The sequence below is a fragment of the Varanus komodoensis genome, unplaced genomic scaffold (assembly GCF_004798865.1).
Source record: "Varanus komodoensis strain SLA01 unplaced genomic scaffold, ASM479886v1 scaffold66, whole genome shotgun sequence".
NCBI classification, from domain to species: domain Eukaryota; kingdom Metazoa; phylum Chordata; class Lepidosauria; order Squamata; family Varanidae; genus Varanus; species Varanus komodoensis.
The window spans coordinates 249,727-269,456 of NW_025336296.1; the positions used below are offsets into that span (position 1 = coordinate 249,727).

At 44.6% G+C, this 19,730-nt stretch overlaps 1 protein-coding gene across 1 annotated transcript in view; it reads right to left on the reverse strand.

The window, feature by feature from the left end:
- The window catches only part of WASHC5 (WASH complex subunit 5), a 36,983-nt gene that overhangs the window by 12,574 nt on the left and 4,679 nt on the right, over window positions 1-19,730 (reverse strand). Inside the window, exons 4-22 of the mRNA XM_044450413.1 lie at window positions 18,913-18,997; window positions 17,260-17,360; window positions 16,596-16,785; window positions 16,325-16,477; window positions 14,515-14,628; window positions 13,346-13,517; window positions 11,864-11,991; window positions 11,428-11,557; window positions 10,422-10,534; window positions 9,112-9,278; window positions 8,106-8,181; window positions 7,004-7,114; window positions 6,739-6,879; window positions 5,355-5,435; window positions 4,172-4,273; window positions 3,194-3,373; window positions 2,819-2,943; window positions 1,656-1,818; window positions 641-743 (exon numbers count right to left, since the gene is read on the reverse strand). Of these exons, the coding sequence (XP_044306348.1) occupies window positions 641-743; window positions 1,656-1,818; window positions 2,819-2,943; window positions 3,194-3,373; window positions 4,172-4,273; window positions 5,355-5,435; window positions 6,739-6,879; window positions 7,004-7,114; window positions 8,106-8,181; window positions 9,112-9,278; window positions 10,422-10,534; window positions 11,428-11,557; window positions 11,864-11,991; window positions 13,346-13,517; window positions 14,515-14,628; window positions 16,325-16,477; window positions 16,596-16,785; window positions 17,260-17,360; window positions 18,913-18,997 (2,435 nt within the window). The remainder of the gene's footprint in view (window positions 1-640; window positions 744-1,655; window positions 1,819-2,818; window positions 2,944-3,193; window positions 3,374-4,171; window positions 4,274-5,354; window positions 5,436-6,738; window positions 6,880-7,003; window positions 7,115-8,105; window positions 8,182-9,111; window positions 9,279-10,421; window positions 10,535-11,427; window positions 11,558-11,863; window positions 11,992-13,345; window positions 13,518-14,514; window positions 14,629-16,324; window positions 16,478-16,595; window positions 16,786-17,259; window positions 17,361-18,912; window positions 18,998-19,730) is intronic.

Below are 19,730 nucleotides of genomic sequence, written 5' to 3' on the forward strand. Positions count from 1 at the left end.
GTAATGGGCACATCAGTTGAAGAGAATGGGCACTTCTAATGCTGATGGGGCAAAAAACACCCCCAGGGGGCAGTTACTGGGCAGCAGCAGTGGTTGAAGTTGACACTGGAGGAAGGTCTTTCACAGGCTATGGCAGTGATGCTCAAGCTAGCTCTGGTGCATTTGGAAAAAGTATGTACACCATTGTGGCTGAAGACAAGAAGCGCGAGACATTTCTGCTTCTTGTCACTTCTGCATCTCATGGTATGACCAAATGTCTCTAAAATGCGTGTGCATGTGTGTGTATGTGTGTGGGGGGGGTCACTCTAATTTTAGATGCCTTCTGCCAGTGTTCAGTGTCCTAGAAAGAGCAAAGTGTCCCTCTGGCTACAACCTATCAAGCAGGGCAGGAAAGTGGCAAGAGAAGAGGGCAGCTGGCAGAGAAAAGACACGGCTTGGAGCTACAGCGGCACTCGTGGGCCTTCCGCCCTTCCCACAGCCTGCAGCAGATTACCCTGGGCATGGGCCTTGATGGCACCATCTTTATTTTCCATGTCCCATGGTTTCAGCATTTCCTCGCATAAGTGCTTGCAACCCATTGCCAAATTCCTCTGAATCAAACTTCCTTTTGAACCGGAAACCATGGCTGAAAGGATCTTACCCACAATTCCTTTCAGAGGGCAGACTGTCTTCATGAGAGATTTCAGTGCCTCATGTACGCCCTTATCACGCAGCACCATTTTCAGAAACATGCTGAGGAAATTCTAAACAAACAGCACACACACAAAGGAAGTCTAAATACATGATCGGCAATGTTCCTTAGAATAGTCTACGGCTTTAGTCCTTGGTCAGGAAATACCTGCCGGAAAGGTTTTCAGCAAAGGCTGAAAACCAAGTAATTTAGAAATATGCCTGATCTCAATTGGAAAGACTTTTTGTAAGGTGGGAGGCAGCACATTAAAGGGTCTAATTCAGGTAGTTTTTAAGTTGCTCTATTACTCATGTGGTACCACCAGATGTACCTTTTCATGAAGTTTAACTCCCTCATATCTTATGTTTTACTCGTGTGACATAGCAGTATCACAGTCAACTATCAGGAGCTGCTCAGGACAGTATTTTCATTTACAGTAACTTAAACAGCATGCTTCAAAAGAGTAGATAAATTTATAAAGGACAGGAGTGGTCTTTTCTTTACATACAGCTTATATCACCAAATTCTGGGATTTTTTTTGCATCCCAAGCTATTGTTTGTCTTATGACTGGTTTGGCCCTGGATGGTTATGAGCAGAAATGCATGGAAATTCATAGTTTGTTTAAAAAACATACAAATGTATCTTGTTCACCAATGCAAACCTAAGCAGGAAAACAAAGAAAATGTTTGTAAATTCTCAAAGATATACTTGCCTTTGAAAAATATGCAGATTTTATCAAAAAAAGGAAATTGTACATTGTAAAAAATGCAGGCCTAGGAGAAGACATTTGTGCAACTTTGGGAAAAATCACATAATTTTTGTGTTTGATGTCTTTTGCTTTGTGAAATTCTCCTATTTGCATGAATTGAACAGCAATGACAAATGTGAGTATCAATTGAATAGATATTTGAGCTGATATCTGAGCTCACCAAACTTCTTGGAACATCTTTTGTTGGCACATCCTAATGATCAAGAACTAGTTACCTGCAGTTCTTTCACAATCATGAAGCAGAGAAGCCTGTCCAAACCATTCAGGCCAAAGGTGCCCAGAGTGTTCTGGATCTCAGAAAACAGGCGACTGTTGGACACTTCCTGATGGCTTCGCATGTCATACCAGGTGTTCAGCTGGTCGATGTAACAGGCAACTCTGATGGGACAGAAGAGGGAAAAAGGACAGCAGGCACATTGCAAAAATTAAGGAAATTTCTTCGTCGTGGCCTCTGTGCATCACACATACGGGTGCGCAGTGCCTAGGCCGGAAGATTAAAAAGCTAACGGTTTTTTCCTTTTTGGCGGGAAAACTCCGCTCCCTGCCCCCCCAGTGGTATAAATAGAGTGGCGTGTCCGCCATTTTACTCAGTCTTTGTGACCGCCGTTCGCTGTGCTTGTTAACGTCCCTCGCAAAATTAGTTGCATATGATACATCTATAAGGGAGGGGCCCCAGTTTAAAACGGGAGCAGAACAAGAGGTAAGAAGGGATACTAAATATAATTAAAAATTAGAGCAGATTCTGCCCCCAAAATTATGTAAGGTAATACAAAGGCCGAGACAAAACACATTCGCACACTTACACGGAATGTGTTCTTTCGCAAAGCAAACAAAAAACCATAAAGTTCACATATTCCTCATTTCAGCCTCACTTGGGAAATCTGTGGAATGGGGCAAATAGGTTCACAATTCAGCGTAAGCATAGAAGCACTTGTCTTCACTTTGATTTGGTTTCTTGATGGCAATTGATCTGAGTCACATTATAATATCGTTATAGTAACTGTTAGATCCCACATTTTCTGGGGTTATTTCAGGGATAAACTTAAATAATAGTGTGACATAACAGTATCACAGTCAACTATCAGGAGCTGCTCAGGACAGTATTTTCATTTACAGTAACTTAAACAGCATGCTTCAAAAGAGTAGATAAATTTATAAAGGACAGGAGTGGTCTTTTCATACAGCAAAGATGCAGCAAACAAGCTGTGGAAATGGTGAGGGAGGAACCTTCACGAAACGTTTGTGACAAAATCCCATCTCTTGCCTCCTAAATTTCTGTGAGTAAATATCTGACACAGACTTCGTCACCACGCACTCATGCAAACCATTTTTTTTAAATAACATGAAGGAGACCGTGCAGGTCACATGCAATGCTTACTTTGGGTCTGTGATTCTCAGAATCTCTCGGCAGAGCCGACCAATAAATGTGACTGATTCATCCACTGGTACAAATTTTGGTATTGGGATATGGGTGGACTGGTAAATGCTTTGCCAGTCTTGAATCTGAAAAACATAGTTTTGAAGTAATTCTGAGTTCCACCTTCAACTAAACACACATTTTTGCTGTTACATTTGAACACCGTGTCGTCTTTGAGCATGTCTCCTCCAACTGCTATCTTTGTGCAATGCTCGCTCCAGGGTTTGAGGAGTCCTTGAGCAAAGCACCCATAAGTTGCCACCCCCCCCAGAAAAAATGGGGCATGCAGTCCATCACAGGAGGCGCAGAAATTCTTTCCATCCGAGTATCTTGTACCTTCGTCCTTAAGAAGTTATTGCACTCCTGCTCCACGTTGTAATTGATGATGCGAGACACTTCTTCCTGCCAGATCTTTAAGCCATAAATATTGACGTAATCCTGGATGTATTCAAAGGAACGGTGGAACCCATCCATGGTGGCTGCCATGTCTTTCAGCCTGGGCATGAGTTCACTGGGCTGTAGAAACAGGGCACAGTAAAAATGCCACCCCAGGGACATTCAGTCTTTGCTGGTTAATCTCTTTCTGGCCTGTAATGTTCTATACTTACCTGCTTTAGAAAATAAACCAAAAGCTCCCTATTCAAAGACAGGGACATTTTTGTAAAGTGTGTAATCTGTTCTGAGTTAAGAAGAGAGTTTTATTTTCAAAAGAAAATACAGTAAAACCTTGGATTGCGAGTAACTTGGTCTGCGAGTGTTTTGCCAGACGAACAAAAAGTTTTTCTAAATTTTAACTTGATAAACGAGCGATGTCTTGCAGTACAAGTATTATGTGGGCTTTGCCTGCTGAGTTTCATGTCACAACTGAGCACTGGTTCTTCTCTCTCTCACTGCGGGTGTGAGTACAGCTTCGTCTCCCCCCCAGCACGCCCACGATTGTGCCCACCTCCCTCCCAAGCATGCCCACGATCGCGCCTGTCCCTCCCCCAGTGCGCCCGCGATCGCGCCCGTCTCCCCAACCCCCAAGTGCGCCCACTTCAAATTTTTGTGATTTAAAAAAAAGGTTACAGATTGGATTAACCTTATTTACATCGAATCTTATGGGGAAATTCGCTTTGGTATACAAGTGCTTTGGATTACAAGCATGTGTCCGGAATGAATTATGCTTGCAATCCAAGGTTTTACTGTATAAGCAAACAAAGGAAAGGAAAGCAACCTGCGGGTTTTAGCCTAACTGTGCTCACAGCTAGCTTAGCCAGGGTGGGTGTAAGAAGGAAAGGGAAGTTGGGAAAGCATGGGAGACTTGCTGGACACCTTTGCCCTGGGGTTGAAGGTCAGTCCTCGGTGCAGGGCCAGGGCCACCCGCTTTACCAGCTCTTTCCTTATTCCATCTTCCAGCAGCTGCTTTGGGTCCACCTAGAGAGGTAGAAAGAGAGAAATCAGACATAAACACAGTCCTCTTTACCCATGTGAATGCACAGGTGGTTGTAGAATCGGATGAGTTCTATGGTTTCGTTTCTGCTTTTGTTACAAAAAATTATTCCCTGAGGGTTGGGAAAGAACGGCAGAGCTCTGCACCCCAGGCTTCCTCCCTGAACATTCATTTTGCTCACTTCATTTCTCAGCCTCTGCTTGCGCTTAGCAGGTGCCAAAGGAAGGTTGGCTTTGGAAGACGTTGGTTTTTGGGGGTGACCTTTCATTATATGATATCTCACACCTGCTATGACAACTTTAAAACCTAGGTTGACTGGAAAGAATATTATTGTCATCACTACTAAATTTATATCCCCATTTTCCTCTTGAAAGGAACCCAAGGCAGCTCACATAATTCTCCTCTTCTCCATTTTCTCTTCGCAACGACCTTGTGAGGTAGTCAGTGACTGGCCCCATTTTGCCCAGTAAGCTTCATGGCAGAGCGGGGATCACAATCCAGGCGTCCCACATCCCTGTCCAACACTCCAGGCGCTACACTACACTGGCTCTCAGTGTGCATTCGGTGACCTCTGCCATGCTTTTCGTCTTGCAGGGTCCACATTCACAAGCAACGCCATCCTAGCTGAAGGCAGCCATCCTGGGCATAGGAACACAGACACCACAAGTATGTGGAATGTGCTTCTATGTAAATAAACTTAGGATAGAAAAGGCCCATAACTTAGCGGGGGGCACAGAACTTGTCTGTACAAGGCCCAGGCTGAATCCTTTGCATACCAGATTTAAAACAGGGGTGCAGAACTGCAGACTTCAGGAAGGCTCTCGCCCACATGGGGGGCATAAGGAGGTCCTCTGGGTGATGTCCCCTCCCCTGTCTCCACTCCCTATCACCTGACCATCTCTTGTCTGGAAATGGTCCTGGTTTTGAGGCCAAGAGGCGGCTGCTGTTAAAGCAGACAAGCAGCAAGCCCCTCAGGAAGCAGAGTCGGTATTTCTTCACCGAGTTGCCTGCAGAGGGTGGGGGTGGGACGAGTTTGTTGGTTTTTCAACCTGCAACGAACATTACCTTGATGATCCCAACCAATGTTGTTTTCATCATCAGGATGCCTTCTGTGAAAATTGAGATGGCGTGCGTAAGCTTAGCAACCTATGGAAACAGAAAAAGGGGCCAGGCGTTAAAAAGGAAACAGCAGGGATTAGGTGACGGGATGGAGAGAAAGGACATCCTTGGCAAGGGAGTCTCTCTCATTATTTCTTTTAATCTCTGCTTGTATTTATATTATGTGGCTCAGGTGATGTTCCATAGCAGAGGGTCACCAAATTTCTATGCTGGGTGCTTTGCACCTGGGATTGCAAAGGGGGCTTCTGATCACTGGAATGGCTACAGTGTGCAGATTGGGCTCAGATGTCTGCCCAGGGAAGGGCTCTGTTAGCAGCGAGCCACCAGCAGCTGCTTGCAAAAGAGGACCGTTTCTGTCCCGCACACTGTGCTAGCTCCAGGGTTTGGAAGCCCTCAAGCAAGGCACCTATAGTTTATTTATTGTATTTTTTATTATTATTATTATTATTATTATTATTATTATTATTATTATTATATCCTGCCTGTTTCCCTTTAAAGGACTCAAAGTGGTTTACATCACTCTCCTCCTCCTGCTCTCAATTTTACCCCACAACAACCCTGTGAGGTAGGTTGGGCTGAGAGGCTGTGCCTGGCCCAAAGTCACCCAGATGGCTCCATGGCTGAGCAGGGACTAGAACTCAGACTGCCTGAGTCCTGTTTCGACGCTCTTAACCACTACACCACATTGGCTCCTAGCTGACCCCCTTTGGAAGAAACGGGGCATGCCTTCCACCCAGGGGCTGCAGAACCCCTCCGGCCTGAACACCTTGCCTTCAGTCACTGCACTCCAGTCACACTGTAATAGGGAAGGCGTGACACTTCTTTCAGCCAGATCTTTAAGGCACAAATATCAGCATAATCCAGGACGCACCCAGGAACCAGCTGCTGGGGAGTGACAATGGAAGGTGCCTTTGTGTCCTGCTCGTCTTGGGCAGTGGAGACAAAATGCTAGACTCCAGATCTGATCAAGCAGGGCTTGTTTTATATTCTGGAGGTGCTAAGGCAGCCCTGCTCCATCTGGGGCCTTCCAGAGTTGTTGGCTGCAAACCTGCAACCCCCGATCATCAAGGCAAGTAGCCCAGCTCCTCTGCAGGACTGTTGATTCAGGGAGACTGTGCTAATTCATCTCTGTCTTCACCATTATTCCAGGACTGTTTGATCTGAGGGCACTTACTGCAGATCTATACTGCCCAATAGCCCAAGCTCTCTGGGAGGCTTGCCAAGATGAAGACCCTAAAAATACTGAACGGTAACACAAAATTAAGTCATGCAGAGTCTAGCATATAAAACCAGGAAGAGTCAGGAAAACAAATCCAGGTCCAAGATGCACCTCGTATCGTGGCACAAGCTGGGCGTAGTCTCGCAGCTTGTCCTTGTCCAGACGGGTGGGCACTTCAATGATATCGTGGGTCTGCAGCTTTATAATCTTAAGGAGGGATGTAAACATGCTTTCTGGAATGATCTGCAAAACCTTTTATAAAGTGACAAGCAGGCACACAAAGGGAGAAAGAGAACAATGCAGGGTTAACAAATGATGGATCTCTTGAAGGACTCGTAAAAGAAAAGTTAGAATGGGATTACCAGGTAGATCCTACCTTTCTTACATAGGAAACCAGTTCTCCAGAATAATACTGCGATACACTGAGAAGGTCAGGGCTGTTTGCTTGATTGATACGAAGCAGTGGCATATCAAGGGCCGAAGCCAACTAGAACCAGAATGCATAACGGTTTAGGGTGCTATATGAGAAGGACTAGAAAAACAGAAAGGGCCTTGGGCCACATCCTCATAGTCATTGCCCAAAGAATTACATATTGTTATAACTAGCATTGCTGGTAGCATAATTGATATCATTTGTATATGGCCTTCTTTGATTCCACGAGTGCAATTCTTTAAATGTTATGTTTTCCTTCCACATGGACCTCTGGGAAAAAAACTTGGCAGAACTGCCAAGTTATACTTGGAAAATAACCCAAAGGAAAAGGCACTGGTTTGTGGGAAACTTGGAAGTTAATCTGCGCTCTATATCTGGTCTGGAATGGGCTGGAAACTACTGCAGGGGTCTAAAGACTCAGGCCCAGAAGCTTTTCCGAAGGGGGGCGAGAGCTCAGGAGACTCCACCCTTTCCCCAGCCACAAATCTTTTTGTAGTTTCCCAGCATTTATGCAGCCCTCCAAAAGGCTGGCATGCTTCTAATGCTTCAGTTCCAGGAGTAAAAACTTTAAGTTACCACATGCAGTCGTATTTCGCATTTTTGCTCCCACCGATTTGCCCTTGCTCTCTCCCACCCCTGGAATGCACCCCGTGAGAGCCTCTCTGGCTAGGACTTCAGCTCCTGGGGTGAAAGACCCCCCTGACTAAGGTCTGCCTTGTAGCTCCTGTGCACAGAATCGCAGGACATCGGGGTGCTGGGGGCTGAAATGAATTCATCTGGGACTGGGTGAAGCTCCAGAGGAACTTGGGCTTCATCTAAAACTGGTGGGCTTTCTGGAGGAGAAAATAAGATTGAAAATCTTTTTCTGGGATTTGATTATGATTAAAGGAAGAGCTCCATGGAGTGTAATGAAATCAGCCTTATTAAGGTATCTTCTTAGCTCCAAAGGGATATGTTGGCATCATGTAGGAACACATGCGCTGGATGCCATAGGAATATTTTGCATGCATGGGGGTTTCTATTGAAGATCTCTTTTCCTACGCACCTTTAAAAATGTGGCTCTCAGCTTGGTTACCATAGATGGATTAAACCGTATGCTTTCCTGCATGATGAATGTGAAACTGCAAGAAAAGGAAAGGAAGGAAAAGTGAGTGGAACCAAGCTTCTAAACCTAATTCTAGAAGCCTGTTGCAATGGCTGTACTACCTCCAGACTGCAGGTGGGGTGTTGGCCACATACATTTTTAAAATTGTTCTGTGATCATCCAATTTACTGTTACATGTCTTAAACTTGTTCTCTACTTGTTCACCACCCAGAGAGCCCTGTGGGCTATGGAATGGTATACAGATGTAATAAATAAATGGGTAGGTTCCCGCCACGGGAAGCATTCCATCAGACACACAATGGCAGGTCTTCTGTTCCTGCTTACTTAACAGAACTGTACTTCCAGATGTTGCTACTCCCTGTGCAACATCTGGCTTCTCTCTGGCTTCCTTCTTTGGGGTCTATGTCTATTCTGATTGTTGGCTTCCTTCACTTCAGCCTCCTTGTTCCACTTCCCTCTTGTATGTCTCCTCCATTTACATTCCTCTAGGATTCTGGACTGCTTTTTCAAGAAGTATTCATTTCACTTTTATTTTTAAATAAAATTTAAAGCATGCAGATACTACATTTCATATGTTGGAGTTCTGCGACCCTGCTTTATACACAGTGTGTATAAACATGATCAAGCATGATTCTGAATCAGTGGCAGGCAGAAAGTAGATCTCCAAATATTTCAGACGATTCCCAGCATTCTTGGGAGCTGTCCAAGATGCTTGCCCACCTACTTTCTGCATCCGCAGCCTTTTAGGTTTACTGACAGTGGAATTTAAAGAGGACTGTTGACTCAAGGTCATGTGTCTGGATATAACTGCTCCCTAGAGCTATTGAGAATTGGGAGTAGGGAAAACGATGGCAGAGTAGGATGAATCCAGACAGATCCTTTCCACAACAGAAGTCCTCTGTGGAAGTTGCAACAATAAACCAAGGTAATACCTGTGGAAACCTACCTGTCAATTAGCTGCCAGGCATATGAAAGGTCACCAACTATCTGCATGGTGATGAGAACCTCTTCCTTAATGTTGATGGTGCGGATCATCTGATGCAGAAATTTACGGGTATCAGCAAGAAACTGGCAGACCTGCAGGTTGGATTCCAACTGGTGAAATTCTTGTACCTTTTAAAGGAATAAGGCAGAGAGAGAGAGAGAGAGAGAGGAGAGAGAGCAATTTTAAATCTCAGATATTTAAAGAAATTCTAATTATATGACATTCCATAACAATCACTGAACATGAGCACATACTCAGCCTTGCTGAGAATCCTTTTTCAAGGAAGCCTGAACCACTTTCCGCCCAAGTGCCCAACTCTGTTTTGGAGATGCACCCGGGGCCACATTCCAATGGTGGGCGGAGCCTATGGAAAAGGGACAGGGCCAAAAGTGCCAGCATATCTTAGCTGAAAGGTCTTGCTGCCAGTAACTAAGCCTCAAAAAGAGATATGCCAACCTTTCAGAACAGAAAAAATGCACCAAGGCCAGGAAACCACCAAATGATCCTCAGTCAGGGTGAAAAGGGTATGTCTATCCAGGAAACCGGTGGGGGGGGCAGATTTGCTATTTGGGCCTGAGGGTGTGCACCACTTGGCTGATTCTCCTATCCACATACACACCGTGCAGCACGTACTTTGTGGGTCATTTGTATATTGCGCAGAACAAGAATCTCCTTTGACATGGATTCAATAATAAACCTGCCGCAAGCCAGACCATAATAATCTGGGAAAGCTAGCTGGTGAATGGACATTGATCTATGAAGATCTGTCTTTCTGTGTTTATTCAACTACCACGATAATTAATAACAATAATGAAGCATCCTTTCTCTTCTTCCTTAAATCCATTTGCAATGCAACAACAAAAGCAAACATTAACAAGGAAAAGCTTCCTATCATAAAGTGTATCCACGCACAGGGATCAAACATCTCTGAGAATGTGGCGATGAACATGCTCTTGATGTTCTCGGACTTGGCATGGCCAGTGTGGCCTGGTGGTGCACGTGTCGGACTGGGGACCCGGGAGGTCCAGGTTCTAGTCCCATGCGGCCATGAATCTCACTGGGTGACTTTGGGCCAGCTACTCACCCTCAGCCTGACCTACCTCAAAGGTACTACCGGGCTATGTAAGTGTCCTTGGATTCTTCACAAGAGGAAAAAAGGAGGGGTACAAGTGCATCGTAATAATAACACTCAAAATAGCTGTAGCTCTTTTGTATTTGGGTAGTCAGGAGACATTTTCTGACGGAAGGACAAGGACATTCCTCAGCCTCACCTCTTCCAGGGCTTGTATAAGTTGCACAGTTTTCCTGCCAGCCGCGGTGGAGTCATCATAATCCAGAGACATTATTTGTTTGGCGATTTCTCTGAACCAGGCCTGCAGGTTTTCTGTTTTGAGGAGGAAAAGTGCCATTTAAGTTAATCTCATAGACACTGATTCATCCATTTGTGTGGATGATGATTTGGAAGGATGCTTCAGGGTCGGGGTGTGTTGTTTTTGCAGGCTAGGCCAGGTGCCTTTGGGCTCAAAAGAGCCTTCAATCAATACTAAGGTCGTTTTTATAGCAGTTCTCTCCTAGCACACTGGGGTGGGGTGAGCTGCAGAGGGAGACAGAGATCTAATGCATATCTCTGAATCATTTGCAGTCATTGGCAAGGGATTCTGACTCCCCATCACTTAATGGCACTATATTGCTCTTGGCCTCAGCAGGCACTTTGCTTGTAAAATATGAGTCCTAATGAGTTGCCTTTGGCTAGAGATTTCCAGGCACAGAGTTCTGCTTCAGAATCTCTGATCTGTGATAACTTGAGTATACTTTTACCAAGTGTTTGTCTCGTGATATATGCTTCTTCCCTGAGCCACAGTTTTGCACCAAGCTTCATCTGACTATTATGCACCTTAATCTGGTTGTTGGATCTTGGGGCTCTCATTAAAACAAGCAAATCTTGCAAGCATAAAGTCTGCCCACTTTCTCATTATACGCACACTATGCAAAACAGACATGGAAATCTTTGAAAGACCTGAAAAATGCAGTGACAAATCCTTTGTTTGACATGCAGAAGATTTCACATCTCTCCCAATTAGATGTAGCGAACCTTGGAAAGCCATCAGCCCTACACACACACACACACACACACAGACACAGGGGATGCACAGTCCGGGCTGGATGGAATCCAAACCTGGCCCAACATAAAGCAGGCCATCACAACCATATTTCTGCAAAACAAGAATGAGAACACACGAACAACCAGAACTGGAGTATTGTTCCATTTCAGCCTACCATTTTTCTCCACTCTTGTTAGAGGCTTAACACCGGAAAAGACATCTGCCAGTTCAGCCATCCTTTCTGACCCTTCCTTTTTGTAGCTTTCCCATTTTGCTTGCTTTTCTGAAAGCATCTGCTTGAACATCTATGAGAAAAGCAGGATTTTCTCACTTTAAAAGAGTGCAAATTTGAAATTACAGCAATATCCACACTGTACTTCAGTATGGAATGATCTACAGCAGGAATCTCTGCTATACTTTCAAGTGATTCCCTAATCGATGCTGTAAGCAGAAGAAAATGCTAAGGAACTGCAGGTTCCTAAATTTCTACCAACAATCAAGGAAACAAGTTACTTTTTCAACTGTGTACATGGACCAAGGCAAAATTCCAAAGAAATCCTCTGTCTTGTGTGAATATACATATTTCAGGGGGAACAAAAACGTCACTGTACCTCTTTCAAGATGAATTCAAACTGGGCTGTATCCAGGAGAAGCTGGAAAAGGATCTTGGGATTGTACCTCGAATCTGCTATAACTTGGTCCTTTATTTGGCGGAGACGCTTAATATTTGGATCATAAGCTAGGGAAAAAGGGGGAAAAACAAATGTTTTCTTAAAGTGAGAGAGGCACAGAATGCATCATCAACCATTACTGTGAAGGAACACATGCTTGGTGGATGTGACCCAAAGCACCATCAAATTTAGCCTCTGTTCTGCAACACTGGCAAACTGGAGGTCTTTCAGGAAACTCAAAAGCAGGATATGGAGGGTGTGGATTTCTCCTGTTGCTCACCTCAAATGTCAGGGCAGGATAAGGAGAAAAATCTTCTCTCTAAAGAGCATTTCAAGAGAAAAGTCCAGAAATGCTCCTGGCCTCATGATCCAAAACTGTATATAGGATAGTATATCTGCTCAGCGGTTAATATCTCCCTATTTAAGAAAAGTGTTTAAAACAAAACAATCCTCCTTATCATAATTCTTCTGTATTCATCCTGTTTTTGAGCTCTAGGGTTTGCTATATTTTATAATGATTTTGACTGCTGTTGCCTTTAAAATGCTTTCATTTTCCTCTTATATGTTGATATTTATTATTTCAGATTTAGGTCTTGGTCCTATGTTGGGAGAACACTGGGAGCTGTAGGATCTTTTTGTGTCTAAATAGGCACAGGACTGACTTGTGTTAGTTGCAACTAGTTGTCAGGAGAGAACCAGGGTGGAATGGTAGTTAGACTGCTGGCATGGAGACTGAGGGAATCCGGGTTCGAGTCCCCCCTTGGCCATGAAGCTCATTGTGTGATTTTGGGCCAGTCACTCACTCTGAGCCTATCCTACCTCACAGGGCCATTGTTGGGAGCATACAATGGAAGGAAGGAGGTCTATGTAAGTTGTTCCGGGTTCTGTGCAAGAGGAAGCAAGCAGCATATAAATGCAGTTTAACAACTGCTTATGTGCTCTTGATTTCAGGGGTTCTGCTCCAAGAATGACTAACGGTGCAATATGCATGTTTTGCTAGGAAAAAGGTTCACAACTCCCCACTTAGGATGGTGGCTGGGGCATGCTGGGATTTGTGGGCCCTTTTTCTGACTAAACACACCCAGGACTGTGCTGCAATTCTGGGACCAACCCAGTGTGTTATGCTCTACTATTCCCTGAAAACGTCTTTGGGCTATGAGGAAAAGTAGGGGGCACAAATTTTATTTATTTATTATATTTTATTTATATCCTGCCCTTTTCTGTTAATGAAAAAGAGGCTTGCATCATTCTCCTTTGCTTATCCCAACAACAGCTCTGTGAGGTAGGTTGGGCTGAGAGCCTTTGATGGGCCCAGGGTCACCCAGTTGGCTCACAGCTGAGCGGGAATTAGAACTCACATCACCTGAGCCCTGGTCCCACTGGCTCTCTTGTGATGCTTTTAACCCCAAAGCAAAACATTACCCGAGTCAGCAGTATGAAGCATCAGCCACCGGATGGCGACATTACAGTCCCGCAAGCAGTTCAGCAGTTTGGGAATGTTGTCCAGCACCAGCTCCTCTCTCAAGAAGCCTTCCTTAAGAAACTGCTGCACCTGGGAGTGAACCCGCTCTGTGACGGCGGCACACCTGCTGGCCTGCAAGACAGACGCCGGTGCGTTAGTGCAAGAGGGAAGGCACCCCGGATGCAAGAGCCTGCACGGCGCCGGTCACAAGCAGCGGGGAGGCTCCCGATGCAACCCCAACCGAAATACTGGACTGCATCCACTGAGTACTCACTGAAGCGGAGGCGACTTAAGTCAGGGGAACACTGGACGCCACCCTTCCAATTCAATTCTGTGCAGGCAAGGGTGTTACGCTCTGGTTTGTAAGAGCACCAGCCCTGGCCCTGCACGGAAGAACCTCAGGCCGAGTCAGATCATGAGCCCATCTAGCTCAGTACTGTTGACAAGACTGGCAGAGGCTCTCCAAGGGTTCCGGCAGGCAGTTTTCCAGTCTTACCTGGAGATCCCAAGGGTTGAATCTGGGACCTTCTGGCTGCAGGGAGGAGTTTTGCCCCTGGGCCAGAACACCATCACTGTGATAGCTCCCTCACTCGGGATGTCATTGCTGCTCTATGGTGAAGATTCAAGAGCCCATCATTTGCTCATATTGCCTTCCGTGTTAAGGATGGGAAATAAACATGCGACTGGCTTGCCTGGAGCTTTGCATGGTCTCTGCAACATGCATGGTGAGCTGCCTAGAACAGTCATTCCAGCAAGCTATACATAGGGAGATCAGAGGGAAAGAAGGATCCTTTCTTCAGCCAGGCTGGAAGATCACTTGCTTTATTCCTCTTCCCTCCCCATTCCTTTTCCTCATGTGCCATGCCATTTAGATTGTAGGCCTGCAGAGGGACCATCATGCTCAACGGATGGCATGTAAGCAGCAATTTTATACAAGTCCATTACCAGCTGGGAAAGGACAGGTGTTGCAGGACTTTTTTTCTGTCTAAACATGCATGGATTGCACCTTAAATAAATAATAATTAAACTACCTGATCCATGGTCTACATGAGGGTTATACATTTCTTCCTACTTGAGATCCTACTTTGTATGAGTGCTCATGTGAATTTTGGAAAGAACATTTGCCTACTTGCTCCTTGACATTGGAAACGTCCAGCGTGTTGTTCAGAGCAGTTCTTGCGGCTTTGTAAGGTTCCCAGGCTTCAGCCAAATTCACAGAGATCCCCATATAAATGCCAATAACCTAGGAAGGAGGCAGAAGCAACATTTTTGTCAAACCCACCCTGAAGTATTTGGAGGGGAACAGCTTGGAATAAGCTGCTATAATCTAAGGTGGGACTCATTATCATCTACCCACAATTCTTTTAGAGGCAAACTCCCAGGTAAGCTGAGACTTAACAGAGGAAGAGGCTGAAACCAAGAAAAAGCAGAGGCCAGCTTGAAGCTCACATATCACACAACTGAAAATAAAATACACTGGCCTTCAATGGTACGCCCCTCCCAAACAGAGCAACGTCAGTACCCAAGAAATCTCTTTAGGAAGAGAATGCCACCAAAAGGTCACATCATGTGTCAGCACCCATCTCAAAGGATGGGGGCACCCAAAGAGGATGGGGGTAGCTTGCTAGGGTACAAGCAAGACGACTGGTATGCAAAGCCTTAGTCACAGAAAGCAAGAAAAGGAGAAATTGTTTCCTGACTCATTCAAAGAACAAATAGGAGATGAGGAGAATCTGATAGATGTTACAGCTAGAATTAATTAAAACGATTTATAAAATGACGACTACAAATGCACAACAAAGACATTTGCGGTCATATAAAACTTTATACAAAGTGGGATGAATTACTTCAAAGAAACAGTCATATATAATAAGAGTACAAAAATACTGTGAGACTATTAAAATACACCAACGTAAGACAATAATAATGGTCTCTTAGAAAAATTATATGCTAGTTGACAAGTGTGTTAAAACTACCAAGTTTTCAGTGGCAAATTTTCAGGCCAATTCATAAAACATCCTGTTTCTGCCACAGCATGGATCCAGGAAGCCCAATATCAGGCTTATAAATTATGGGGAATACTTTAAAAATGATTTAGGGTACATTCCTATGCATGATTAGACACAAAAAGTCCCACAATCCCTAGCATTCTCCCAACTAGTCATGCTGAGAGTTGCAGGTCATTTTTCTGCCTAAATATGCATAGGATTGCACCTTCAATTTCTTATTTATCTTCCCCACTTTTTTCTGCAAGAACCCATCTATCTGTCTTGAGTAACCCTTGCATATATATTAAAATGCACAGTATTTTTGCATTTTATTTGCTATTTGTAATCATCTCAAGGCTACCAAATTTTACATGCCTATATCCTTTGTTGTGAACTTGTCATCTTTATTTTAGAAATGATTTAAATCAATTCCAAGTGTAACATTTGAATTTGGTCTTCCTTCTTCAGTTGTAGTCATAGAACAGGAAGCAATCCTGATCTAAAAGTTTTTATAGCAGGCTGTCACCTGACTGGTTTGGACCTTCAAATCTTAGGGAGACTAACAGGAAGCAAGTACTGAGGTCATGTCATTGGTCCATTGAACCCAGTACTGCCAGCACTGACTGGCAGCAGCTCTAGGGTATCAGGCAGAATTCTTTCCCAACATCATCTGGAGATGCCTGGTGGAGCAGCTATGGCTTCTCCCCAGTGAAGCCTCTTGCGAACAGAGCCAAGTGATGGAAGAGCAACCTATTCCCAGCTCGGCATCCCTCGCATCCTACTGCAGGCTGAAGTCCTTCCCTTTCCCCCAAATTACTGGCTTGCTCCAGTTTCTTTTCTTCAACAGCACAGAAATGCAATGCTTAGCAACAGTTCAGGGTTGAGAGGGGAGGATGGAAGAGCTGTCGAGAGAGCTTTAGTTGGCGGATGATACAGAAATGCAATATTCACCCAGTTGTCTGGAAAATATTTATCCACTATCTCTCTCAGTTTTGCCTGCTGCGTGTGAAGAATGGATGCATCGAAATAAAGCGTCATGTACAACATGGCCGCCTGGGTAGCGAGAGCCGTACTGCGGTGCTCTGGCAATGGATACGCAGAAACCTGCCACAGGAAGTAGGAACAAGGAGGAAACAAACATTGTGAAAGATGGCAGCCATCCTGCTAGGTTGGGCCTTAACATGCGTTCCTCCCCTCCCCTCAGTTGCCTGTCATGGCTCACCTGGTTATATATGTCATCTGACCTCAAGCGGCCAATTACCATGCTGATGAAGGTTGGGTTTATGGGTACCCTGCTGAAGTAACCCTCGGGGTAGTTTGGGGGCCTCTTTGCCCCAGGCTGGCTTGAATACCCAGTGCTCCGAAGCAGTTTACATATGTCATCCATATTGGAGTCAGCAGAGCGAGCAGCACTGTATGGTGAACAGAGAAGGAAATGCCAGAAGTCAGAACTTGCCAAAGAACAGGGAGAGAAGTGGATGCAAAATACATACAAATAGTTACAACAGGTGCATCGATGCAATCAAACATGAATTTGGTGTTTCTTGGTAACTAAAAATATGAGCCCCAAATAATTGCATCTAAATCGTGCCTTACTATGGTTTTCTTATAGTCCTACCCACTAGTGGAGGTCTACTAAGAAGGAACTGCTTGGATGGGCCATCCAGCATAACTGGGGGAATCCATCAGAAAGATCTTCTTAGCAATGGCACAGAAGCTCAAGATCCACCTCTCCACAGAGGTGTTTCTGGGTCACCCTCACTCCTCTGTCTTACCAATGCAAGTCATTACCTTCCTTTTTAAATGAGTTTTGTGTTTGTGTAATCCAGTTGCCCATCCCACCCCTGTATTAGGGCTATGCAATTGAGAATCAAGGGCCAGGATACCTGTATCTATAGTAGGAAACAAGCATTCTCTCTCGAACCTCCCCTTCAATTTTCTGATCGATCACGAGCAGCATGACTCCGTACAAATAAAGGGCTTCGCACTACAGCAAACAAAAGAAGAGCTTGTGTTTGTTCATGTTAACGGTGATGAAGAAGAGTGAAACAAGCTCACGCACATATTTAAGATATATATATATAGTTTAGAGGACATAGCATGGCTCAGAAAAAAACTTCTGAAGTTGGTTCTCTATCTTCTCACAGCTGAACTGCACCAACTGACTTTTCAAGGTTGGAAAACTGACCTCAGACAGGGGCAAATGGTACTCTCATTATGGCAAAGCTCTGATCTGAGATTATCTCTGTCCAGTGATAATCCCACAGGTGAAGCCCACATACTGCAGGTGGGAGAAGAGATAATTGGAGAGGCCGGATGGCATTTATCAAGATAGCCTCTTCCAGCCTCTTTTTGCCCTCTTCTAAGGCTCCCTTTGTTACAGTTGCTGAAAAGCCAGTCCAAACCAAATGAGGGCAATTGGAATATGGGGAAGCAAAGATTATTATTATTATTATTATTATTATTATTATTATTATTATAACATTTCTATGCCGCCCCTTGCCGAAACCTCGGGGCGGCTTACAACATGATAAAATACATTGAAATACAATAGTACATAATAAAATTACCATTAAATATAACAATACAAAAAATACATTGATTTACAAATACAAAATTAAAATTATCAGTATAAAATAAAAATATAGGAGGAGAAAGAGAAGGAAGAAGAAGTTGCCCAGGCCAGATCATATGTTTTAACAATTGAAATGATGTTTAAATAAAAAGGTCTTTACCTGGCGCCGAAAAACCAGTAACGACGGTGCCAGGCGGACCTCTTTGGGGAGTGAATTCCATAGGTTGGGCGCCACCGCAGAGAAAGCCCTCCTCCGGGTACTTACTCTCCTAATTTCTTTCATGGAGGGTTCCCGGAGAAGGGACTCTCCCGCAGATCTCAAAGGGCGGTCGGGCATATACGGACGTAAGCGCTCGTTCAGGTAGCCAGGACCCAAGCCGTTTAGGGCTTTGTAGGTCATAATCAACACCTTGAATTGGGTCCGGGCTTCAATGGGAAGCCAGTGAAGCTGATGGAGGACTGGAGTCATGTGAGCATAACGCCCCGTCCCCGTCAGCAACCTGGCAGCTCTATTTTGCACCAATTGAAGTGTTCGGACTGTCTTCAGGGGAAGCCCCACGTAAAGCGCGTTACAGAAGTCTAGGCGGGAAGTCACCAGCGCGTGTGTCACCGTCGCCAGGCAGTCGTATTCCAGGTAGGGGCGCAGCTGATTAATCAGCCGAAGCTGAAGGAAGGCGTTCCTCGCTACCGCTGTCACCTGAGCTTCCAAAGAAAGCTCACCTTTACTCCTGCACCAATCCTTCTGGTTTCAGCCCAGGGAAGAGGAGTCATGACTGGCTCTATGTTCAGGAGCTTCCAAGCAGTGAGGCACAGACTATAGGACCGCAAGCTTACAGGTGTGAAACAATTGGGTGCAGGTTTGCTAGGAAATATATCTACTGAAGCCAACAGAGCATTCCAGGGCTGTATACCTACGACTGTGGCCTAAGGCACTCTACTATTACACAGAAGCCCAAATGCTTACCAATAATTGTTTCCCATCTTCATTAAGCAGCACAGTTTCTAAGGTTTGTTGGATATAAATTCCTTCATTGAGATCATCCAGATATCTAGAAATAACAAAAATACATGCTTTAATCTTTTTAGGCAGAAGCACGATCCCTCATTCAGTCTGAAAGCCAAAGTGTGCTTTGGAGAAGCTCTAGGAAGCTGAAGGCAAAAAGATGGCGCCAAGTTCCCTAAATACAAGCATGTGTTAGCTTATTTTACAGGCAGTAAATACTATCTATCTATCTATCTATCTATCTATCTATCTATCTATCTATCTATCTATCTCTACTTCTATGCTGCCCCATAACCCGAACATTCTCTGGGCAGCTTACAAATGCTGAATAAGGCTCAATAAGCCTTAGCAGAGCATTTATCTTTTAGAATGGGAAAAAAAACTGCACAAAAGCTGGGCAGTCGCCAAACAACTGATAGTTGAGGAAAGGGAAGGGCTGGATTTCCCCCTTTAGTCATAGGTTTTGCTGCTCTTTAAGGAGTTAAGATTGGGGATATCCCCCTAACGGTTTTAACGACATTTTGATTTGAAAAAGGTAAGTTTGTTTGTTACACCAAATGCTGAATAGCTTGCTTGACAATGGTTATAAACAAATGGCTTGCCCTGAAACGAAAGAGGCAGGTCTCAACACTGGTAATGCCTTTTGGCAGGTTCCCTGTAAAGAAAGGTTTTTATAAACAGCCTCTGACTGTAAACTGTTTAGGAACAAACCAGTGGGATCCACAGCATAAAAAGACATGTTCTTGTGTGCAGCCAATTACGATCTTCCCTCCCCTCCC